This window comes from Mesoplodon densirostris, chromosome 15 (assembly GCF_025265405.1).
Source record: "Mesoplodon densirostris isolate mMesDen1 chromosome 15, mMesDen1 primary haplotype, whole genome shotgun sequence".
Taxonomy (NCBI): Eukaryota; Metazoa; Chordata; class Mammalia; order Artiodactyla; family Ziphiidae; genus Mesoplodon; species Mesoplodon densirostris.
In genome coordinates, this window is record NC_082675.1 from 30,772,023 (window position 1) to 30,786,182 (window position 14,160).

At 43.9% G+C, this 14,160-nt stretch overlaps 1 protein-coding gene across 2 annotated transcripts in view; it reads right to left on the reverse strand.

The window, feature by feature from the left end:
• Window positions 1-1,664: 1,664 nt before the first annotated feature.
• Window positions 1,665-14,160, reverse strand: part of RALBP1 (ralA binding protein 1) — a 52,710-nt gene continuing 40,214 nt past the window's right edge. For both annotated transcript variants that reach the window (XM_060118073.1, XM_060118074.1), the window contains exons 7-10: window positions 9,870-9,977; window positions 4,477-4,598; window positions 4,113-4,236; window positions 1,665-3,362 (exon numbers count right to left, since the gene is read on the reverse strand). In XM_060118073.1, coding sequence (XP_059974056.1) covers window positions 3,156-3,362; window positions 4,113-4,236; window positions 4,477-4,598; window positions 9,870-9,977 — 561 coding nt within the window. In that variant the 3' untranslated portion in view covers window positions 1,665-3,155. The remainder of the gene's footprint in view (window positions 3,363-4,112; window positions 4,237-4,476; window positions 4,599-9,869; window positions 9,978-14,160) is intronic.

The window sequence follows — 14,160 nt, forward strand, 5'->3', positions numbered from 1 at the left end:
CTGCTAAACCAAGAGCTGCCCAGCAAAATATCCCCAGACTCTCTGGCCAAAGTTGTTCTTGATAATAGGATAGCTCGTGGTTACCTTTTAGCTGAGCAATGAGGTTATCTGTGCTGTGGCCAACACCACCTGCTGCACCTGGATTGACACTTCTGGGGAAGTGGAAATTCAGCTCCATAAGATCATTGAACAAGCCACATGGCTGAAGAAAATGATTCCTTCAATAGGCTCTTTCTTTGACTTACTTGACTTTGATTGCTTAGGGTCTTGGGGACCCCAGACATGGGATGATACTGCTTGGAATAATCATAGTAGCCACGCTGGTGCACTGGATTCTCTCAAAAGTGTTCAATGCATGTTTGCAGCCACTAACCACCGAGCAAATGATCTCCCTAAGACTGGAACGTCAGAAAAGGAACAAAAAGAACAACCAGCTTAAAGAATGTGAACCCACATGGACGAAGCAAAAGCTGTGAGAGCTCCAGAGCAGTAGCTGGGAGTAGGGCCAATGCCTGAAATATTGATCACAATTCTCAGGCTGAGAGTCTGATTAAAAGGGGAGAATTGTTAAAAGACAAAATAGTGGGCCCAAAATGGAGTCCCCTAAACCAACGGCCCCCAATGTTTGTGGCACCAGGGACCGGTTTCATGGAAGACAATTTTTCCATGGGGGTGTGGGGCAGCAGTTTTGGGATGATTTAAAAGCATTACATTATTATTACATTGTAAAATATAATGAAATAATCATACAACTCACCACAATGCAGAATCAGTGGGAGCCCTGAGCTTGTTTTCACTTGCCACTCACTGATGGGGTTTTGATATGAGTCTGCAAGCAACTGATTTATTATGGTCTCTGTGCAGTCAAGCCTCTCTGCTAATGATAATCGGTATCTGCAGCCGCTCCCCAGCACTAGCATCACTGCCTCAGCTCCACCTCAGATCATCAGGCATTAGATTCTCATAAGGAGCCGTACCCTAGATCCCTCACATGTGCAGTTCACAGAAGGGTTCACACTCCTTTGAGAATCTAATGCCACCGCTGATCTGACAGGAGGTGCAGCTCAGGCAGTAATGCGAGTGATGGGGAGTGCCTGTAAATACAGATGAGCTTCGCTTGCCTGCCGTTCATCTCCTGCTGTGCGTCCCAGTTCCTAGGTCTATGGCCCGGGGTTGGGGACCCCTGCCCTAAACGAAGCCCCCATGTCACCAAACTGAGACTAAATCATAGTTTTTGCTTCCCCAGAACTGGAACCTGAAACTGTCAACCGGGAGTCGCGTGATCAGCACCAGGCAGTGATCTGCCTGACCTCTGCCATCCCCTACAGGAAAGTGACCTGGCCATGACCAACCTTTCTGCCAAATCAGGCCAGCTGACCTGTGCATCGGCTGGAAGGACAGAGCTCACCTCCCACCGGAACCAGGGCATTGCTCACAGAAGCAGCTGCAGATCCAGGCCAGCTCAGCACAAGCCAGTGTGGAAGAGGAGGAGGATGGTGGCAAAGCCTGCTGACCAGCAAGTGGGCGTTGACTCTGCCGAGGTGAGGGATGCAGTGTGAGTTGACACACAAGGTTCTGTGCGCTACTGGACCTTGAATGACTATCAAACCAACTCCTCGCCAGCTACAGGCCACTGAGTTATTTCAAAGAAAGAACAGGTATGAAAAGTGGAATTTTTTTTTCCTCAAATGGCTGTTGAATTTATTTGCTTGATCAATAATGGTCCTGGCAAAAATTAGTTAACACTGAGACAACTGTGATGAAATACTAATTTTAAAAATTCATGACACTGTGATAGAAATGAGAGTTTTAACATAAAAGAATCCCTTCAATATTGCCAGCAAATATAAAATGAATGTAACATGACCGACAGGACGGCAAGAAGGCTTTTTATACACTTATATTTGACACCTGACTGTATTTTCAGTCACCGTAATATCTTCTCTCCGGATTTAAAAAAATAGTATGCTGATTTCTATAACAAAGCTTTTTTCGTACAAAAATCAAATAATGGCCAACAAGTCACAACAGTGCAATAGGTAGAGAATAAAAAACCGCATTAAACAGGTGCTGAAAATAAATACTAACCAGGAGGAGAGGACAGAGCCCTCGGGGGCAGGGGGTGTTTCCATCACCTTGAGTGTGTGGGGTTTGTCTTCACAGCCGTGAGAGCCGACAACCTCGTGAAGCCACTGACTCGGACACAGCAGGACTGGACCACGTGCCTACAAGCCGGCCTCCCAGACACCTCGGGTTGCCAGAGACGTGGTGGGGTCAGGACTACGGCTGACCCCAGAGGAAAGCCATCTATCGCTCAGCCTGGTCAACTGGGCACCCAGCAGCAGTTCACCCAGCCCCTGTGGACACTGACATCTGAAATCATGTGTAAGAGCATAGCTACCCATCCATATGGCTTATTCAGGCAAAGAGATGCTTACATTCTAGCCCAAGCAAGCAACCCACAACGTTATGTTCTAGTGGCAGGTTGGAGAAACAAATCCTCTGTGTGGATGACCCAGGTCTGGGCAGCCACTCCCACGACCCAGCGACAAGCATCTGCTGACCCCAGGCGGCAGGAGCCGGGCGGCTGTGGTGACCCTGGCCGGCAGGCAGGCTCCGGGGCAGCTGTGTCTGTGGCTGCACAGGCTGCTGTAGTGACTTGGGCCCGGGGTGTGGGGCAGGGAAGGTCACCCCCGTGAGAGCCACTCAGGCCAGTCGGGAAATGTGAGGCGGCTCCCAGGACAGAATCTGCACTGCGGAGGCATGAAGGCACAGGCGAGAATGGCGGGCAGCAGAGACCCTGGAAGGGGACACGGCACGGGCAGGAGTGGGGCTGCCTTGTTTGGTTCCCCCTTGAACGAGAGAAAAATCCTGATTCTGCCGTAATAAAAAGGAAAGAAAGACGATTTTTGGTTTAAAAAGAAGCCACTCAAGGGTTAAAAGTTACTTTAAGTTAACAAAGGAAATTAATCTTCAAAGAAGCTGACACTAGCTGGAAACTCATCTGTGCCCAACAAGCCCGCACCGCGTGCTGCTCTGTCCTCCTGTCACCTGCGCTGAGCACCGCCCACATGGAGGAGGCGTCTTTACAGTGGGGACAGTGGAGGCAGCGCTGATGGGGCTCCAGGCCGCTGCTCCGGGCAGGCAGGTGGCGCTCAGATGGACGTTTCCTTCCTGTCCCTGCCGGGTGAAGGCCGGGGCTGCTCCTTGCCACCCGGGGGCAGCTCCCTGGTGACGGGCTCGGGCTCGGCCTGGGGCTCAGGCCGGGCGCGCTGCAGCTGGAGCAGGCGGAGCTGCACCCGCAGCTCGATGATGGCCTCACGCTCCTCATGAATTGCCTGGTTCAGGTGGTTGTTCTTGATCTTGAGGGACAGGGACAACAGTGCTCATGTCAGCAAGAAGGCTGCAGGACGACAACTCCCGCTGACCACAGCAACCTGGCGCCACACCGGAGCTACCCGCCCTCAGTCAAAGAAGTCCAGGTGACGCCCCCGCCCCGCAGACCTCCCTCCTCCTGCAGGGGCGGCTGCTCAGCCCCGCTTGCTCGGCGCCCTTCCCGGGGCCCGTCCCTTCCTTTCCTGCCCACTCCAAGCGGCCCTGTGCCGACCCGGGGGGCAGCCGCCCTTGTTCAGACCGGGGGGCTGTTCCCTTCATTGCAGCAGCCTGACCTACAGCCCAAGCGCTGAAGTTCTGGAGGACCGTTTTCCTACTCAGCATGTTCGTATGCTCTGTAAAATGCTGAGCAGGACAAGGTGCTGCCAGCTGGCCCGTCTCCCACAGCCCCCTGGCCTCGGCCCGCGGCTCTGGGGAGAGGACTCCCGAGCTGGGATCCGGTGTGGAATTGCTGGTCTGTCCCGGCACCTGCCTGAGGGAGGGGAAGCCGCCCATGGCCCTCGGGCTCCTCTGTGAGGGGGGGAGGGCGAGGAGGGAGACTCTGGTCAGCGTGCTGCCGGCTCCCCGCGCCGTGTACGCCCTGCGCGCTCCCGCGGGGACACGCCCCGAAGTCCCCCTCCTCGGCCTGCCCGTCAGTCACTGAGGGCAAGCAGAACACATCTGCCGGGAGCCCCGCGCTTGCCGCGACCTCAGTGCAGCCTCGGGTCCCGCGCGCCCACCTCCAGCTCCTCATTCTGCCGCTGCAGGTCCTGCAGGATGAGCTGCAGCTCGTCCTCGTCCTCGCTCTCACTCTCACTCTCCGATGAGTACTCCTCGGTCTCGCTGCGGCCGTGCTGCTGGCGGCTGCGCAGGGGCGGGGACAGGGCGGGAAGTGCGTTACCGGCCAGCAGAGACAGGCCCGTCGTCTGCCTCTAGACTGACCAGCTTTCCGTGGCTGCACTCGATACCGCACCGTCCTTAAGACTTAATAAAGAAGAAACTGAAGGGTCACTCTGACGCCTCCACACGGAAGGCTGAGCACTGGCCACCTGTGCTCATGCGGCAGTCGGCATCCCTGGAAACCAGCCCACGGCTCTCCCTCACCTCTGGATCTCGGCGATCTCCGCTCGGAGGCGTTCCATCTCTTCTTTCTCTGAGGCGATCTGTCGGCGCAGGAACTGCTCCATGGCCAGGAGCTCCTCCTGTTCAGTCAGGATCTCATTCTCCTAAATAATGACCACTGGTGAACACCTTGAAGAGTCTGAGTCTAGGAAATTTCACTCTTTTGGGGTATCCTGTCACCCTGAATTGTTTCGCCCCATACACTAACAAACACACAAGCTATGGGAAAGCTTGTTGTACTGCACACCCAAAAAATACCCCATTTCCCTAATGTCAAGAAAAGGCTTCTTTGAGAAAAGGTAGACTAAGTTGTTTGGGAGCAATGACTAGATTTTTCTCCAGACATAAAACGCCACTTAGGAATCCTTCTTTTGCAAAGGCTCTGCATGCCGCCAGCACACTGGGCACAAAGCAAAGTTCAAGTGACTCCGTGTGTTTTTGCTTCCCAGTCCTTTCTGAATGCCTACCCACTGAGAGAATCTATTTTAGGGCCATGGTGGGCTTTGACAGTGTCACTAGGAAAGAAGGACCCAGGAGATGAGCAGCTGGTATCAGCATCACCTGAAAGTAGATCTAGTGATGGAAAGATGTTCACAGAAGAAATCTTTTTTCCTCACCACAAGCCACCATCCTCCACAACCCATGTCCCCAGAGATAATATTTAAAAAACAGTAAATATTCTCCTTTAACAGAATATGCATTTCTAAAACTGATTAGCTCACCTAAGGGGATAAATCCCTATCTGCCCAAGATCTAGCTAGCCCTTTCAACCTACTGAAAAGAACCAAAGCAGACAAAACTTAGGAGGTAACAGAGATGGAAAGCTACAGAAATGAGCTGGAGGCAGCAAAGGTCTACAGCATTTTTTTCCAAACTAACAGGTAGTGAGAGGATAAGAACCTGTGATCAAACATGAAAGATGCTAGGGTCAAGTTCTAAAGTCAGCTACCCAAAGCCTCCCATGTGCATAAAGAGTCTCTCTCGGAGATGTGATATACATATTCCCCAGGTGTTTCCAAACGCCTGGAATACAGTAGATACTCAAGAGCTGTTTGCCAAATCGATTAATGAATAATCAAACAATTCATCTCCAGCAATTAACTTTCACCTGCAAGGAATAAAATATCTAAAAGGTGTTATTAGCAACAACTATCAGCTAAAATCTGTTACATTTCAAGGATCTCAAACTTTGTGACATCAGGAAGAACAAATTTTAAAATACTGAAGTCCAATCTCATTAATATGGAACAACTACACTAATTTGTAAATTAGGAGAAATACCTATAACTCAAGACCTGTGTGTGAGTGAAATGAGATGAAATAAAACATCTAGAACAGTTTCCAGTAAGAAGCAATCACTCAGTACAGCTGAACATTTACGCAAACACCACATAAAGGTTAGGGCCAAATACAACAAGTAAACCCCTCTAAAACCTCTAAATCTTCTTCTAAGTTTGGTTAAAAGATTCATACCTCTGTAGTTAAGCTTCTCAAATTATAATATAAAATGACCATCAGCAGTCTGGCAACACACTCCTGAACAACCAATGGGTCAAAGAAGAAATCAAATATTATCTTGAGGCAAATGCAAATGGAAGCACATCATACCAAAACTTAAGGGACGCAGAAAGAGCAGTTTGGAGAGGGAAGTTTATAGTGCCAAATGCCTACACTAGGAAAAAAGATTTCAAACAGTGTATATACCTCAAGGAACTAGAGAAAAAACAAACTAAACCTAAAATTAGCAAAAAGAAGAAAATACTAAAATCAGAGCAAAAATAAATGGAGACGAGAAAAGCAATACCAAAGGTCAATGAAATGAAGAATTGGGTTTTTAGAAGATAAACAAAATTGACAAACCTTTACCTAGATTTAGAGGGGACTTAAATAAAATTATAAATGAAAGAGGAAACATTACAACTGATACCACAGAAATACAAAGAATAAGATACTACTATGATGCCAACAAACTAGATAACCTAGAAAAAATGGGTAAGTTTTTGTTGTTGTTTTGATTCCCTCTGTTTGCCATTTCTTCCTGGGTAAGTTCTTAGAGGCATTAAAACCCACCAAGACTGAATCATGAAGAAATAGAAAATCTGAACAGACCAATAATGAGTAAAAAGATTGACCCAGTAGTCAAAAACCTCACAACCAAGAAAAGAGCAGAACCAGATAGCTTCATGGGTGAATTCTAACAAACATTTAAAGAAGAATTAACACCAATCCTTCTCAAGCTCTTCTGGAAAATTGAAGAGGCAGGAACACTCCCAAACACATTTTACGAGGCCAGCATCACCCTCGTGCCACAGCCAGATTACAGACACCACAAGAAAAGAAAGAGGCCACTATCCCTGATGCACACACATGCAAAAGTCCTCAAAAAACATGCTAACAAACCAAATTCAACAATACATTAAAAAGATCATACACCATGATCAGGTGGGATTTATCTCTGGGATACAAGGATGGTTCAACATAACACAAACCAATAATGTGATACACCCGCATTAACAAAATGAGGGATAAAAATTGTATTATCACAGAAGATTCAAAAAAGCATTTGACAAGATTCAACATCCTTTCATAATAAAAACTCTCAACAAAGTGAGTATAGAAGGAACATACACAGTGACATGATATGCTCATATGACAGGCCCACAAATAACATTATACCCCAGTGAAAGGCTGAAAGCATTTCTTCTAAGATCAGAAAAAAGACAAGATGCCCATTCTGTTCAATATAGTACTGAAGTCCTAGCCAGAGTAATTAAACAAGACATAAAAGGTATCCAAACTGTAAAGAATTAAAATTGACTGTCTGCAGATGACATGATCTTATACACAGAAAACCATAAAGATTCCACCAAATAAGTGTCAGAACTAATAAACAAATTGAATAAAGTTGCAGAATACAAAATCAACATACAAAAATCAGTTGCTTTTCTATATGCTAACAACCATCTGAAAAAGAAATTAAGAAAACAATTCCATTTACAATAGCATTAAAAAAAGGCAATAAATTTAGATATCCCATGTTCATGGATTGGAGGAAATAATGTTAAAATTTCCATACTACCAAAGTGAGCTACAGATTCATTGGAATCTCTATCAAAATTCCAATGGAGTTTCTCACAGAAATAGAAAAAACAATCCTATAATTCACACAGAACCACAAAAGACTGTAATAAATAGCCAAAGCAATCTCTCTCTCTCTCCCCTTTTTTTTAGCCAAAGCAATCTTAAACGAGATGAACAAAGTTAGAGGCCTCATCCTACAATCAAAACAGTGTGGTACTGGCATAAAAAACAGACATATACACCAATGGGGCAGAACCGAGTCCAGAAATAAATCCACACAGTTGTGGTCAATTGATCTTTGACAAGGATGCTCCTACACAATGGAGAAAGGACAGGCTCTTTAATAAATGGTGTTGAGAAACCGGTTTTCCACATGCAAAAGAGTGAAAATGAACCCTTACCTTATCTCACTCCATACACAGTAATCACCTCAAAATGGAGTAAAAACTTAAATATAAGACCTGAAACCATAAAACTATTAGAAGAAAACATAGGGAGAAAGTTTCTTGGCATTGAGTCTGAGCAATAATTTTTTAGATATGACCCCAAAAGCACAAATATACAATAGACAAATGGGACTGCATCAAACTAGAAAGCTTCCACATAGCAAAGGAAACAAAGGAGTGAAGAGACAACCTATGGAATGAGAGAAAATATTTGCAAACCCTACATCTGATAAGGAGTTAACGTACATATAAAGAACTCAACAGTAAGAAAACAAACAACCCAATTAAAAAATGGGCAAAGGACCTAAATAAACATTTCTCAAAAGAAGACATACAAATGGCCAGATATATGAAAAAATGCCCAGTGTCACTGATCATCAGGGAAAAGCAAATCAAAACCACAATGAGATAACACCTTCCACCTGTCAGAATGACTTTTATCAAAAAACAAAAGATAACAAATGCTGGCGAGGATGTGAAGCAAGGAAACCCTTGTTCTGTTTTAGTAGGAAGGTAAATTGATGCAGCCACTATGGAAAACAGTATGGAGGTTCCTCAAAAAATACAAAATAGAACTATCACATGATCTAGCAATCCCACTTCTGGATATATACCCAAAGTAAATGAAAACAGGATATTGAAGAAATATCTGCACCCCCATGTTCACTGCAGCATTATTCACAATAGTCAAAATATGAAAACCACCAAATGGTCAATGGATCAATGAATAAGGATGTGATATATATATATTTATAATACACATGTATACACACACACACACACACACACACACATATATAAAAATATATAAAAAACATATAGGGACTTCCCTGGTGGTCCAGTGGTTAAGAATCCGTCTCGCAATGTTGGGGATGCCGGTTTGATCCCTGGTTGGGGAACTAAGATCCCACATGCCACAGGGCAACTAAGCCCATGCGCCATAACTAGAGAGAAGCCCGTGCACGCACTGCAACAAAGCGAACAGCCCAAGCACCGCAATGAAAGATCCCACGTGCCACAACTAAGACCCGACACAGCCAAAAACACAAATAAATATTTAAAAAATAAAACGTAAACACATACATATAAATACACACACCATGAATATTAATCAGACATAAGGCAATCCTGTCATTTAATACAGCATAGATCAACCTGGAGGACATTAGGCTAAGTGAAATAGGCCAGACAGAAAAAGACAAATACTGTATGATCTCACTCATTTGTGGAATCTAAGAAAAAGTTGAGTTCACAGAAGCAGAGTGTCGAACAGTGGTTACCAAGGGCTGGAGGGTGGGGAAAATAGGGAGGTATTGGTCAAAAAATACCAAGTTGCACTTAATGTTGAATGACTAAGTCTAGAGATCTAATGATGATGATGAGAGTTAATGATACTGTACTGAATACTGGAAATATACTACGAGAGTAGACTTCAGGTGCTCTCATCACAAAAGAAAGGTAACTGTGTGAGAGGATAATGTTAATTAGCTTGATTGCAGTAATCATTTCACTATGTAGAGGTGTATCAAATCATCATGTTGTACACCTTAAATATATACAATTTTTATTTTTTAAAAAAGAATCTTACAAAATAGAGAAAAAGAGTTTAGGGCCTCCCTGGTGGCGCAAGTGGTTGAGAGTCCGCCTGCCGATGCAGGGGATACGGGTTCGTGCCCCGGTCTGGGAGGATCCCATGTGCCGCGGAGCGGCTGGGCCTGTGAGCCATGGCCGCTGAGCCTGCGCGTCCGGAGCCTGCGCGTCCGGAGCCTGTGCTCCGCAACGGGGGAGGCCACAACAGTGAGAGGCCCGCATACCGCAAAAAAAAAAAAAAAAAAGAGTTTAGCTTACCTGGGCAAGAAGAATATTTATGACTTCTTCATTTTCATTCATTTCTTCTTTGGAAACATCCTCCTTTGAAAGACTGGCTATCTCTTGTGCAATCTTGGTTTCACACTCCTGTCAAGTGAGAGAAATGAAAAGCACTGGTCAGCCTACTGTTAACACATTCAACAAATTCACACCATCACCAGTCCAGAAGTTTCCTTCTCACCTCCTAGAACTGAAAAAATAAGAGTGACACAGCCAGCTGAACCATCTGGACATATGGGCATCTGCTAACTGGGCTTTGAAAATAATGTGTGGATCTCAGTCTGTGGCTGCACTGGAAGAAAAATGTTCAATTTTAATGTGCTCACCATTTCTGGAACCCTCCCACATAAATTACCTTGTGTAATACTTTTTTTTTTGGAGGGGGTTGATTTTAAGCATACAGTTCAACTGGTTTTGACAACTGTATACAGTCAAGTAACCACCATCACAATCACGACACTGAACATCTCCATCACCACGAAGTGCCCTTTGGCTCTTCCACCATCTGCTGCCCCTGGCAACCACTAACCTGCTTTCCACTGCTCTGGTTTTGTCTTTTCTTATGTTTCATATAAACTGAATTAATCAGTAAGTAGTCTTTTTTATCTGGCACATTGCTAATTTTGATTCATCTATTTTGTCGTTTGTATCAGTAGTTTACCGAGTAATATGCCATGATGTGAATGTACTCCAATTTGTTCATCCATTCACCAGCTGATGGACATTTCGGTCCTTTCTAGTTTTGAGCAATTTTAACAAGACCTGTTATGAACACTGTGTATTTGCTTTGTGTGGGTATATGCCTTCTTCTGTTAGGTAAATACCTAGGAGTGGGATTGCTGGGTCAGATGGTAACCTCATGCTTAACTTTAAAAGAAAATGCCAACTGTTTTCCAAAATGATTGAACCAAGAGCAATACAGGAGAGTTCCACCTGCTCCACATTCTTGTCAGCACTTGGTATTTTTAATTTTAGTCATTCTGGTTGGTGTGTAGTAGTATCTTGTGATTTTAAGTTGTATTTCCTTAATGACTAATGATGTTCAGCATTTTCACATGTGCTTATTTACCATCCATATATAATCTTCAGTAAAGTGCCTGTTCAAATTTTTGCCTTTTTAAAATTGAATTGTTATTGTAACAAATGTACCACTCTGGCAGGAGATGCTGATAATGAGGGAGGCTAAGCATGAGGGGGGAAGGGGTATATGGGAACTCTCTGTACCTTTCCCTCAATTCTGCTATGAACCTAAAACCGTTCTAAAAAAATAAAGTTTAAAAAAAATTGGTTTAAGAGTTTTTTATACATACTAGTTCAAGTCCTTTATCAAGTGTGTGTTTTTTGCAACTATTTTGTCAAAGTCTCTGGCTTGCATATTCATCTTCTTAATATCTTTTGAAGAGCATGTTTTGATGAAATGTAATTTACCAAATTTTTCTTTCATAGTTCAAGGACCTTGTGTCCTATTTAAGAAATCATTCAAACAGCTCATACAACTCAGTAACAAAAAAAACAAAAAACCCAATCAAAAATGGGCAGAAGGGCTTCCCTGGTGGTGCAGTAGTTGAGAGTCCACCTGCCGATGCAGGGGACACGGGTTTATGTCCCGGTCCGGGAAGATCCCACATGCCGCGGAGCGGCTAGGCCCGTGAGCCATGGCCGCTGACCCTGCGCGTCTGGAGCCTGTGCTCCGTAACGGGAGAGGCCACAACAGTGAGAGGCCCGCATACCACAAAAAAAAAAAAAAAAAAAAAAAAAAGGGCAGAAGACCTAAATAGACATTTCTCCAAGGAAGAAATACAAATGGCCAACAGGCACATGAAAAGATGAAATCATCATCGCTAATTATTAGAGAAATGTAAATTAAAACTACAATGAGGTACCACCTCACACTGGTCAGAATGGCCATCATTAAAAAGCCTACAAATAATAAATGTTGGAGAAGGTGTGGAGAGAAGGGAACCCTCCTACACTGTTGGTGGGAATGTAAATTGGTGCAGGTTCCTCTAAACACTGAAAAATAGAGTTGCCATATGATCCAGCAATCCCATTCCTGGGCATATATCCAGACAAAACTATAATTTGAAAAGATACATACACCCCTATGTTCACAGCAGCACTATTCACAATAGCCAAGACATGGAAACTACCTAAATGTCCACTGACAGATGGATAAAGATGATGTGGTATATATATAAAGGAATATTACTCAGCCATAAAAAAAAGCCATTTGGGCCTCCCTGGTGGCGCAAGTGGTTGAGAGTCCGCCTGCCGATGCAGGGGATACGGGTTCGTGCCCCGGTCTGGGAGGATCCCATATGCCGCGGAGCGGCTGGGCCCGTGAGCCATGGCCGCTGAGCCTGCGCGTCCGGAGCCTGTGCTCCACAACGGGGGAGGCCACAACAGTGAGAGGCCCGCATACCGCAAAAAAAAAAAAAAAAAAAAAAAAAGCCATTTGCAGCTACGTGGATAGACCTAGAGATTATCATACTAAGTGAAGTAACTCAGAAAGACAAATACCATATGTATCACTTATATGTGGAATCTAAAACATGACTCAAATAAACTTATCTACGAAACTGAAACAGACTCACAGACATGTGGTTGTCAAGGGGGAGAGGGGTAGGAGAGGGATGATGGATTAGGAGTTTGGGATTAGCCGATGCAAACTAGTATATATATAGGATGGATAAACAACAGGGTCCTACTGTATAGCACAGGGAACTATATTCAATATCCTGTGAAAAACCATATGGAAAAGAATATGAAAAAGAATATATATAAAAAATATATATAGGGCCTCCCTGGTGGCGCAAGTGGTTGAGAGTCCGCCTGCCGATGCAGGGGATACGGGTTCGTGCCCCGGTCTGGGAGGATCCCATATGCCGCGGAGCGGCTGGGCCCGTGAGCCATGGCCGCTGAGCCTGCGCGTCCGGAGCCTGTGCTCCGCAACGGGGGAGGCCACAACAGTGAGAGGCCCGCATACCGCAAAAAAAAAAAAAATATATATATATATATATATATAAAGAATATATATACATATAACTGAGGTACTTTGCTGTACAGCAGAAATTAACACAACACTGTAAATCAACCATACTGCAATCAAATTAAAAAAAAATCACTGCCTAAGCCAAAGTCAGTAAGATCTTCTCCTCTGTTTACTTCTGGAAGTTTTTTTAGGTCTTAGTGTATGATTCATTTGGAGCTGATTTCTGTATATGTTGTGTGGAAAGAGGGAAAAAGTCAGGTTCTTTTTTTTTTTTTTTTTTGCATATAAATATCCAATTGTTCCAGCACCATTTGTTGAAAAGAAAATCCTTCCCTAGTCAATTGTCTTCGCATCTTTGTTGAAAATTAACTGCCCACACATGTGTTGGTCTATTTCTGGACTTTCTTTTCTATATATCTATCCTTATCCAATATCGACTGTCTTGATTACTATAGCTTTACAGTAAGTCTTAGTATCAGGTAGTGTGAGCCCTCCAATGTTGTCCTTTTTCAAAACTGTTTAGGCTATTCTAGGTCATTTGTATTTCCACACAGATTTTAGAAGAGCTTGTTAATTTCTACCAAAATCACCTGTTTAGATTTTGAATGGAATTGAATCCACAGATCAATTTGGAAAAACCTAACATCTTAACAATATTGAGATATAAATATATTTTTAATTTATGTCTTTTTTTTTAGGTTCACTATCCAATAGTTCATTGCGAATATACAGAAACACAGGAGACTTGTACATCTGATCCTGTATGCTACAGTGTCGCTAAAGTCACTTATTCGATTTTGTACAGATTCCTTAGGATTTTATATAGAGACAATAACATCATCTACGTATAAAGACTGATTTCTCTCCAATCTGTATGCCTTTTTTTCTTGTTTTAGTGCACTGGCTAGAACGACCTCCAGTACAATGTTGAATAGAAGTGGTAAAAGCAGAAATCCTTGCTTGTATACCCAATCTTAGAGGAAAGCATTCAGACTTTCACCATTAAGCACAATGTAAATCAGAGATTTTTTTCTGTAAGTGCCCTTTATCGGGCTGAAAGGCAGTGACTGCGAGTTTCTGTCACGAGTTAAGTGTCAAATTCTGCCAAATGCTTTCTCTGCATCTACTGACACGATCTTGTGGTTTCTTATTTTTAGTCTGTTAATATAATGAGTTATATTACTTCTATCTTTAAAAGTCATTTATTCCTCAAAGTTTAAATCAACTTGATGGAACCTTTGGAGCACTTTGTGAATTAACAAGCAGACATGAAAAGAT